The sequence below is a fragment of the Chelmon rostratus genome, chromosome 4, assembly GCF_017976325.1.
Source record: "Chelmon rostratus isolate fCheRos1 chromosome 4, fCheRos1.pri, whole genome shotgun sequence".
Taxonomy (NCBI): Eukaryota; Metazoa; Chordata; class Actinopteri; order Chaetodontiformes; family Chaetodontidae; genus Chelmon; species Chelmon rostratus.
In genome coordinates this window covers 27,543,981-27,554,459 of record NC_055661.1, presented here as the reverse complement: position 1 = coordinate 27,554,459, position 10,479 = coordinate 27,543,981, and the positions used below count along the sequence as shown (strand labels likewise).

General features: G+C 42.4%; 1 protein-coding gene across 1 annotated transcript; it reads right to left on the bottom strand.

Moving 5' to 3' along the window:
• Positions 1-464: 464 nt before the first annotated feature.
• hs2st1b (heparan sulfate 2-O-sulfotransferase 1b) lies at positions 465-9,968 on the bottom strand. Its single transcript, XM_041934961.1, has 7 exons — positions 9,366-9,968; positions 7,876-8,114; positions 4,058-4,143; positions 3,535-3,673; positions 3,349-3,446; positions 1,858-2,015; positions 465-1,735 (listed from the first exon to the last, which is right to left on the bottom strand). Exons 1-7 carry the CDS (start codon positions 9,487-9,489, stop codon positions 1,509-1,511), a joined length of 1,071 nt encoding a protein of 356 aa, XP_041790895.1. The 5' UTR covers positions 9,490-9,968; the 3' UTR covers positions 465-1,508.
• Between the last annotated feature and the right edge of the window lie 511 nt (positions 9,969-10,479).

Genomic DNA, 10,479 nt, shown 5'->3' with positions numbered 1-10,479 from the left:
TTAATCTAGCGCCACCATCAGGTCAGAATTTCATGTCGTTCAATAAATACCTGCAAAAAAGTGATCTGTGAGTTCGACTATAACCGTATAACATTCCGAACTGGTCAGGTCTAACAAAAGATGCTATCAAGTTGCACTATGGGAAATGTAGGGAACCAGGGATTTTGGATCATCTTTGTACAGTCTGTGTTTGATCAATACAACGAACTAAAAGACTCTGCTGATACAGTTTTGACCAATTTGTGTCAATTGTGCGATTGAGAATAGTTTGAGTCCCCTTTAAAAAAATGCTAATTCAGAATTCAGCAGTGGTGCCAATAAAACTGCCTTCCAGTGATAACTAATGCAAGACTTCAGTCTTCCAGGCTGCTGCCTGCTATCATCATGAGTAATATGACACCAAGACACACATTACACACAATCAACGACTCTTAGAAGAGAATACAGTAAGCCAAGAAATCTGCAATGATGTATTTATGTTTAGGTTGTTAAAGGGCAACAGAAGAGAAACAGGAGCTGCAGTTCATACGAACATACAGAAAAGAGAGAAAATATGATTGTGGGATCACTGGAAACTGAAAAAAAACAAACGAGCAAACAAAAAAAAGTCCTAAATGTTGTAATAAAGGCACTATCAGTTCGACCTCTGACCTTGTCTCTTCCTGCTGAAAGTGACCCTGTGACCAAGTCAAAGCTCTGGTACTCCAAACATTCGATTCGTGCTCGCCTCCCGCTCCAGCTGTGGTTCTCTTACAGGCTACAACAGCAGCTATCAGCTAAATGAAAGACGCACAGCACGACCTCTGTGATGAAACACTGATACGATGTGTTAAATGTCTAAAAAAGTGAGAACATCTCAGTGGGATAAAAAATTAGTCGTCACGCACCAAAGGATGCAACGGTCCAGTCTGTTTTCTTTTGCTACCATTTGGTCCAAAGACGCGTTCACTGCATGTTAATACAGTATGTACAGCTGCAGCTCAGGTAATACTTTTATCTTCTGTAACTTGTAAACAAGACTTTGTGCACCTAACCCGTAATGTGCAAAAACTAAGAACACATGATGGAGCTGCACAGCTTTCTGAGCTCAATTCCTTTTCAAGAAAAACACACTGAAAGCTGCTTTTAAACTTGTTGAACTACTCGATGTCTCGACGGCCGCCGAAAAACCAAACACAGAGCTCCGTAAATCAGAGGCTGCTTGTGTTTGAGATGTATCGCATTCAGTCACTATATTTGAGCCCGCTGTGGGTCTGAATTCTCTCTCACAGTTCAGACAGTTTCTCCATGCTAAGTTTTCTCAACAGCTGCACCAGCAATTAAAAAAAGAAAAAAATATACACATTCTTGGTAGAAATTCCACAGTAGCATCTGAAAGGGATTTTCCGTACTGTGGGGTCCCAGAAAAAGCGCTCGAGCGCTCACCGGCGTCTCTCGAGTCTTTTCCTCCCAGTGTAAATGACTTGTAACAGAGTTGTCGCTGTCCTGCGCGGCTCCTCGTTGCTCTTTTAGTTCGCTTTAGGGTAGATCTTTTCATAGAAGAAGCTCTGCGCCAGGACATAAAGCTCGCCATCCTTTTCCCTGACAGCGTGGGCACGCACAAACTGAAACTGTTCCAGCGCAAACTCGTAAAACTCGTTTTCAATTTTCCAGATGCCGGACTGCTGCAGCTTGGTTATTGTCTCTTTGGTGGGGGGCTTCTTTTCGGTGGTCTTTCGCAGATGGGACTTCTTTCCTGGAGGAACATTAGAAGGTTCAATGAGTCTGACGGTCTAGACGAGACACCGGAGCTCAGAAACCACCACAAAAAGATTGAGTGGCAACATGACCGCGATGCCAGGTGTGCTGTGTTGGTACCTGTGCGGTAGAGCTCTGTAGCTCCCTTGAAGAAGCGCGGCAGCGCTGCCTCCAGGATCATGACGAAGTCCTCCAGCTCCTCGGTCACTCCCACCAGCAGGTACTCGTTCACCAGGTTGTACTTGGCCTGTTCCAGGGCCCATCTACTGCCCACGTTCCTGCACACAGAATGAGATCAATCAGCTGGTGTTTGTGCCCGAACTCTGTCCAGGAAAAATTCAATGATGTGCTTCTGCTGTTGAATGCTCCATGATAAGTTTCACTTTGTGCTGTAGGGCTGACCTATTTGAGGAAAATATCAATACTGCGATTGCAAGTTAACTTGTAATTACTTTCTGTGTCTGTATTTGTGGTCGACCTTAAACAAGACTGTTCACAGTGGAATCACAGGCTTATCTTGTTTCTACATTTATAGAAACTGTATGTAAACAGGAACGTTTTTGCTTATTGTTGAGGGCTTTTCTAGGGTTTCTTTTTTTTTTTCCGACCGGTCAGTTAAAGCAGCTTTAATCATTATATTATCAGAACAACATATCAAATGAAAATGTGAAGATAATGTGACGATGTGAAAGGTGTCGCTCATAGTGACGAAACAACAGAGACTTCTCACCTGAACCTGCGGCTTTATGCATCTTTATGCAGAGTAAAGATCATTGTTTTGGGGGTGAAATTTCATTTTGTCCTTCGTTTCATAGACAAGCAGGCTCAAAATCCCACTGTACACCACACATGTGATGAGGGCGTTCCAGCCCTCCCTCAATAAATAATAAAGGTTTAGAAAATAACAGATGACAGGTCTGCACTGCGGCTGCTTAAGCTAACGTTAAAGTTAGCGTCGCAGACTGACAGGACTACAGACCGCTTCACAGGTCTGAATCTGGACCACTATTATATGCAAGTCTGCTTCCAGGTCTTGGCTGTATAATGTTGCGTCAGAACAAAACAATGTGGGGGTGTGGTGGGTGTCAGAAAGAAGTGAGATTAACAGACAGCTGTTGCTGCTCCTCATCTGTGCTTGAGACTAAAGGCTACTTTAGCTACCACTAGCATAACACATCCAAATCTCTGAGTGTTGGCAGGTGAGTTGCATTGTGGGTAATGTAGGCACATAGTTTTGACAAAAACGATGTTATTGCTGGTTCTCCTGCATCGATTCTGATTGAGTGGAGCTCCTGTCTAAACTCCAACTGTGTTCACCGACAGTCTGTTATTACAGCTGACCTCTGATAAAAACCTGCCGCTCCGTTGGTGCTTTATGAACACACAGCCCAGTATTTCTTCTCCCACACAACCATCTCTGTCCAAATGTAAATGAAATCAACAGCCACCTGCTTAACATTTCACGAGCTGCTGCCTGTTTAGTCGCTGTTAATTGCGCGAGTCATTATTCAAACTGTGGCTTTTTGTGATCTGAAAATTGCAAACAATTAATTACGAACGTGAACTGTGATTGCGTTCGTGTTGCCGACGAGGCAGGTGCAGCCCACTCACCAGCACTCCGAATGGTGGCCGCAGAAGAAGGGGATCTGCAGCCAGAGCTTCTCCGGAGCGCAGTCGGACCCCCCTGACGACACGCACTCATCAAAGGTCTGAAAGAAACAGAAACACCGCTGTCGTACGTTTGTGTGGGACGAACGATGAGCCTGGAAACAAGACCGATGAGCTTCAAATAAAAACCTTTTTGTCCCCTTGTTTCCTTCGTCGAAGACCCGGTCTGTAGTCGTCTCCAAAGCGTAAGAAGTAGTAATATGACACCAGGCGCTCTATGGGGTCCCGCACCACATTTATGTACATCGGCTTACCCTTCGCTCCATATCTGAGCAAAAAGAAAGGGATTGGCATTTCTTTAAAGGCTTCATTTGCTTTGAACAGACACTCAAATCTAACAGACCATGAAGCCACATTTCTGAGCCTAATTAATAGTGTTTAATGCAGTAAAGAATCAGCATTTCCATCAGCGAGTGTGTGGCAGCGTCAGGGAGAACTGATACTGAGAGTTAACCGAGGAACACTTGCACCATTAGGATAATTACCTGTGATCAGTGGAACGATGGTGTCATGGGAGATAAGGACAACAATGCAATTAATCAACACTAAAGCACACGTTAGCAATCAATACATGACCTCCCTTTATCTGCTCTGCTAACTGTTTGTAACTAATCTGGATATTAATGGTATTACAGGAAATGAAGGGCTTTACTTGGAGAAGTCCAGATAAGCTACATGGCCGTGGTAGAAGCCGGGCTTCATCTCTCTCCACGAGGTGACGTTCCTGACAAAGCGCACCTGTAGCCAAAGATAATGGAAACTAATTATGGAGAAGCAGGCAAACTCCAGCAACTGGAAAAACACAGCAGCAGCAACAAAGAACAGTGGGAAGAGAAGCTTTGCTGAACACACGTTTGTATTTCTGCTCAAAAGACTCCACACGATTTAAAGCCTCTGCAGTTGATGCACTTACTTAACTTAGAATCATGTTCAGTGTCCTTGATGTTCCTGCAGACTGTTGCACCAGTTGCATGTACGTTCAAACATGGCTCAGTTTAAATGAGTTCGGGGAGGTTGCACGATACAAGTTAGTCACAACAGAGAGTTAAGATCAAACACAAACCTGCACTGAGCATTCCTTATTAACAGGGTTCCTTATTTTCATCATTCGTTCTTTATTTTTATCATTTGCTCCTTAATTTTCAGCGATATGTACACCAGGAGCTTATGATCCTGTGGCAGTACAACTGTGCTGTACAGTTACCACTGCTATCATCACACAAGTGTGACTTTTGCAATTGTTTTTAGCATTTCCGACCATATTTGCGATCCTCGCCTTCGTAAACTCGTTGAAGTACCACAGAAGGGATCCATAAATGACAGCTGAATAATTTACGAGGCAAAAGACAAACGCACTGTATCACATGTTAGCTGGTTCATGCATGAAATCATACATTACTTTCTCCTTTTTATTCACTTCTCCTCTGTAATTTAACAGACGGTTGTGTTTAGGTGTGAGCAGCAGCTTTCTCTCCCATTTTACAAGCATCACGCAGCAGAAACATCAATTTGTGCGACAACATTTAATTACAGATGAAGTTATGCAGTAGAAAAAGCAGAGGCGGTGCAACTGAACGAAGAGGCGAGTTCAGTTTAGTAGTGTTGACTTGACACTCAAACTTCTGCTCAGCTGCTGCACCAGGCTGTGAGACTTTTTGTTGTATTGGCATCTGTACTATAAAGAGCAGAGTAATTCACTGCCTCGTATCTCCTGTTGGGTTTTTTAGGAGAATTTTAGCAATATTTGATAAAAATATAGATTATTGTTTTTTTAACTCTAAAAAAACAGACATAGAGGAGGTGAAAACTCCTCTGAGCAGAGCCTTTGTCCAGCTGCACATGTCCATCAAAAAGGCCGGATGGACTGTATGAGCCTGAGAGGTAAATCCTGGAGCAAACTGACTGTTGTGAGTTCACAGAAATGCCTGAACGTGACTCAGGTGAGACTATCCTTCGTCTGGATTATGGTGGCAGAACAGTGAAAGTACAACTTTCATAGAGTTTAATTTAATAGTTTAATTTAGCTAACGGTGTCAACACTTGGGTACGACCCACTACTTCAGTTTACAAAATGTTTTAGGCAGGGCAGTTCTGGCTAAGCTAAATGCTGAAAACGAGTTGGCTCTGATGACTTTTTTCCCCTCGTCTCTGTTTTCTCACATGCAGGCAGAGGAAACACAGTTTGTGTGATGGCAGACAGGATTTTATTTTACCTTGGCACTAGCAGCCAAAAATAATCACGAGCATTGCTGTGAGGCATTTAAACTATGTCTCTAAGATGCACTGGCACAATAGAAATGCGCTGACGCCACACATACTTTTTCCTGGAGCTTTTAAATACACACAGAATCTATATACATCCAAGAGAAATACATAAACTAGCAGCTAACCCCAGCTCACTATGTTCTCCTGCTCAAGTTCCCTAAACGTCTCCCACCAAGTGCTGTTTGGTGAAACTGAAATACTTTATCCAGTTAATCAAGAGGCAACAGTGAGTTTGTAGTAACTTAAATTCCTGGAAAACGGATCTCGAAGCAAAGAAGGGAGCTGAGTGGAAACATGCTAAATCACTGATTAACCTCCGTTTCTCTCTCAGTCCGTCTGCACTGCTGTCACAAAGCATGTGGACAGTCGTGTGTTTATCATTAGCAGTATTTCAAATGAAAGAAAGACCGAGGCTGTTCGGATCCATATTCATGGAACAGTGTTGGAACACGGCGACCATTGTTTTTTTTATGGTCCACCAATTTTTGGAGGCTGCAGCAGGACAATGATTCTAACGGCAAAAACATGTTCTTGACTGGCAAAGTGAGCCACATGAACTCAACCCAACTGATCCTCTGTTTCACTGCCAGACCAGACCGATGGCAAAAAGCACCCAAAACAAGAGCATCAGCAGCGAGGACGGGAAGCGTCTGCTGATCTGTGGAGAAATCTGCAGCTCCGATGGACGACACGAGCTGACGGCAGGTCTCTGCTCTTTAGTTTAGAATTTATTTACGTCACAGCACTTCCATTCAAGATTTCTTTATTGTCATTGAGCATGACATGTCAATGAAATTTGCATTGCAATCCCCATGTTAGAAACAAGATAATAAGAAAGATAAGATTCTAAAATAAAATTAAGATAATAGAATAAAATAAACCAACAAGCAGTGAAAATATTTGTAAATGTAATAAAAATATACCAGAAATGAAAATATACTAAGACAATAAAAATATACTAAACAAAAAACAATAAAATATACCAACAGCAGCTGAAATATACTAAAATGTTTATACTGAATGCAAATGGCTGACCATTTAGTTAAGTGTGTGTGTACTTAAATGTTAAGTACACAGAAGGTGGAGATCGAACCCGGGCCGCAGCGGTGAGAGCACCGAATCCTAACCACTAGACTACCGGGGAGTGTTCAGACAATCAAGGCACCATCTGAACATGCATGGAACTAGACTGGTTTTCCACATTAACACATGAATTATCAATGTCAAAGGTAAAATCAGCACTGAAAGCTCACAGCATTTGAATTCTAAACCGACACTCAAATGCTGCACTTTTATCTTACTTATTATCATTATTATTCTACTATTTGTAGAGTTGGAGTCCAGTGGTGGCTGCATAGCATTCTGTCTGACTTGTGTGATCCAATTTCCAATAACTTCAGAGTGAAGTGAAAATCTATTGGAAAAAGATCGATGCAATCATTTCATCCAAACTCACAACATGTTTTCATCCAACAACATATTCTGCTTGAGTCCATGTTTGTTGGAGTTTATCCTTTGAAAAACAACATTTTCACTCGCTCTCCTGCCTGCTGCACACAAAGGGAGGCAGTTATAGCAAATGACTGAAGTCGTTACAAAAAAGGATCATCGCACGGATCTGCGTCTGCTTGCCGCTCCATCAAAATGTCAGAACTTTCAACTGATGATGAACGACGTTGAAGAAATCGCTTCAGAAGGATAAGCTGTGCGGAACATTACAGAAACTGAATTTACAGCCTGAAACCTACAGAACACCACTGGTGAAGCTCGACACTGAAACAGATGTGACTTAATGCTGTTAATAAAGCAGGACCAAAAGCCTTGATATACATTTCCCACATTCACGTAAAAACGCTTCATGTTACAACCAGTACAACTCCGTCCACAGCAGAGGCCTATTTTTATTCCAGGCTTTCAGTTGTGAGGATCAAAGTGCCCACAAGCCTGCCATAAGCTGAGCATCTGTTATGCCAACAAAGGGCTCTGCTATCTTTGCCCCTTTGTTGTATTAATGCAGTATTATTAGTATTAAGACTGATACATGCTCATGTGAGAGCTTCAGGTTTCTGTCCAACAGATTTTACTGGCTGGAAATCTACTACAGTATTAGCAGTTAAAGCAGTTAAATGCTGCAGTAAGTTCAGATCTCATGTTTTGAAGAGGATGATCCTGTTTTAATTGGCACCACAGCATCTGAATGCTCACCTGGTCTTGCAGAGACATGACAGGGTTGTTTTTGGTTGTATTGATGTGCAGGACATGGAAGCGATTCTTCCCACAGAGGTCGTAGGCGATGTTAGTGAAGGACGTGCTGGCCGTCTTCGGCACTCTGTTGTAGATGATGACCATGTCGTCTTTGTCTGCTGGCGGTGACGATTCCCGCCCAGCATCTTCATTGTGCCGCTGCTCTACTTCAGCCACCTCGTGTCTGGCGATGGTGCGTTCTACACATGCAGAAAATACCATATTTACCTATAACGGCTTTGGAAAGAATGTCAGACACAGTAAATGTTGACTATCTCGGTTCATATGATGATGATGAAGTGGCTGGATTTTAATGAGCCAAAAGTCAGTACATGCTTGTTATTCTCATTTGGCAGCACACTCAGCAGGTGTGAGGCCACCAACACAACACGACGACAGAGACAAAGGTACATCAGTTGTATAAAAGAACAAGCAGCTTAACATTTGAGAGCAGCGAGGCTGATTAGCATGCTTTAATTAAGGAACACAACCTTTAAAACACAACACCACCAAAACAAGTAATTAAGCTTTTGATGACAATATTGACAGGAGGCGTAATTAAAAGTGTTGTCTCCCACTTCTTTTCTCCACCGCAATGTTAATTAAAGCCAATCGCAGGAATGGCCTTGTGAGCGCCTCTCGGACCGGGCGCGCGTCACTCAGCGTACTGCAGGCATCCCGAGGCATGCCGAGAGATAAGACGCGTCTGCAGGTTTGTTAAGCTGCATTTAGGGGCTGACAGATGGTGTAATTTCTGTTTCAGACATTATACAGTCAGTGTGATCAGCCACTGCTCACAAGCTTATGGCCAAGCACAAACATATTAAAAGCAAAATACATCACTGTACATAATCCAGTTTCCTTTCTTGTATATCAATTTGTATCAGGCTCTCGCACCTTTTTCCCCCGTATTGAAGCATCATACAGTGATACAGGCACCGACAGACCTCATTCAGCTTTAATGAGCTGCAATAAGGCAAGTGCTTACAAAGGAGGTGTTTTCATACCCAGCAGGTATCTACTTTTATCAGGTACTACTGTCCAGTATGTCAACATTAGCTTATTTCTAAAATGATTAAAATAAGAGTGGGTGCTATTTTCTGCATTATTACAAGTTTAAAATATCTGGCAGGATGTCACTTTGCCTTTTCTAACATTAGCTATCTCAAACAGTTGTTGGTCCAAAAATGTTGCACAGAAGAATTTTACAAAAAAAAGAAGTCATTTAATCTATAAACACATAAAACTGAAAACATATTTGCTCAAACTTCATTCTGTAACATTTTAGACCCCTCTGAACAAAATGTACTTAATGTGGTGTGTGTGTGAAAACTGTCATCACTTCAGATCCAACCATCAACACTCAATGTAACAAACGTTTTCATCTGGAATATTATTTAAAAGGCTTGAACACAGTGTTATAAAGCTAATCACGTCTGTTTTGGTCTTACCGAGTTTGGCTCTTGACTCCTCCAGTTTCTGGATCTGGTTCTCAACAAACAGCATCGCCACTCCAAAGGCTAAAACAGCCAAAAGCTGGAACTTGTGCGGCATCATGATCCTTGAAAGCCCCATCAAACAACCGGATGAATCATAACGCGTATACAACTCAACAGTGAAATCTCTCAGATCCACTGCTAACGGCTAACGGCTAATCCAGCACAGAAGCATCTACTCTGTGCTGCTGACCATCTGATCCGAGTTCACTCACTTCAAGCAAATTAAAATAAACTTTGCTTGCGTTAAGTTAGCCGTTTAGCCCCATTGGCTAAAACTCAACAGCCGTTCAACAAGCTCAACGGAACGTTAGCCAAACAAACTAACATTAGCTGATTAGCTTCTCGGCTAACTATCATTATAAAGCCACGTAAAGCTCATGCTAACGTCATCTTTAAAAATCAAGCTGTTAGTCTCTCATCAACTCTGCTTCAACTCTGCCGACAGCTTTCAGCGTCCACGAAGCTCGATACGACATGAAGCCGGAGGAGACAAATCGTCAAACCCAAACTACAGTTAATGTGCAGCGATGTTCACAGGCTTGTTGCAGCAAGTAGCATCACTGGAATGTAGCTTCTTCTGCTGCTGCTTCTTCTTCTTCGTGTAACTGGAGTGTTACAAACAAATGTTAATGTGCTTATCGCCACCTACTGGACCGGAGTAAGTCTAAACCCCCTACTCTGAAAACGTCGCGTTTGAGCCCACTTTGAATCTTTTAACTTGCTTTGATCTATCAGCTGCTCTCAGCAGACTCTTTCAGCTCCGTTCCCGCCCTGCCTCATTAATCTTACCTCATATCTCCATCTCTATATTTATTAACATACAGAGCGTGCTCTCACTCCTACAGTACATTACACCACTGACACAGATTTGAATGTCTCTTTCCAATTAAACACAGTGTGGCATTAAACGTGCCCAAGCCTTAAATAAGTACGTTTGTACTGGATAAGCCTTTCAGGTAAAAAAGCTGCAGGGATGAAACAGAACAAATTATAAAAGTAACTCTGATTCTTGGCGTTTCAGATGAACGCCAAAGTTTGTCCGTTGTTCTGAATCTTTGGTTAATCT

Coding starts and splice junctions, on each gene's coding strand:
- hs2st1b (XM_041934961.1), bottom strand. CDS start 9,489: ATGGGGCTTTCAAGGATCATGATGCCGCACAAGTTCCAGCTTTTGGCT. Junction 3,447..3,534: donor GGAAACAAGGGGACAAAAAG/GTTTTTATTTGA, acceptor TGTTTCTTTCAG/ACCTTTGATGAGTGCGTGTC. Junction 1,736..1,857: donor TACAGAGCTCTACCGCACAG/GTACCAACACAG, acceptor ATGTTCCTCCAG/GAAAGAAGTCCCATCTGCGA.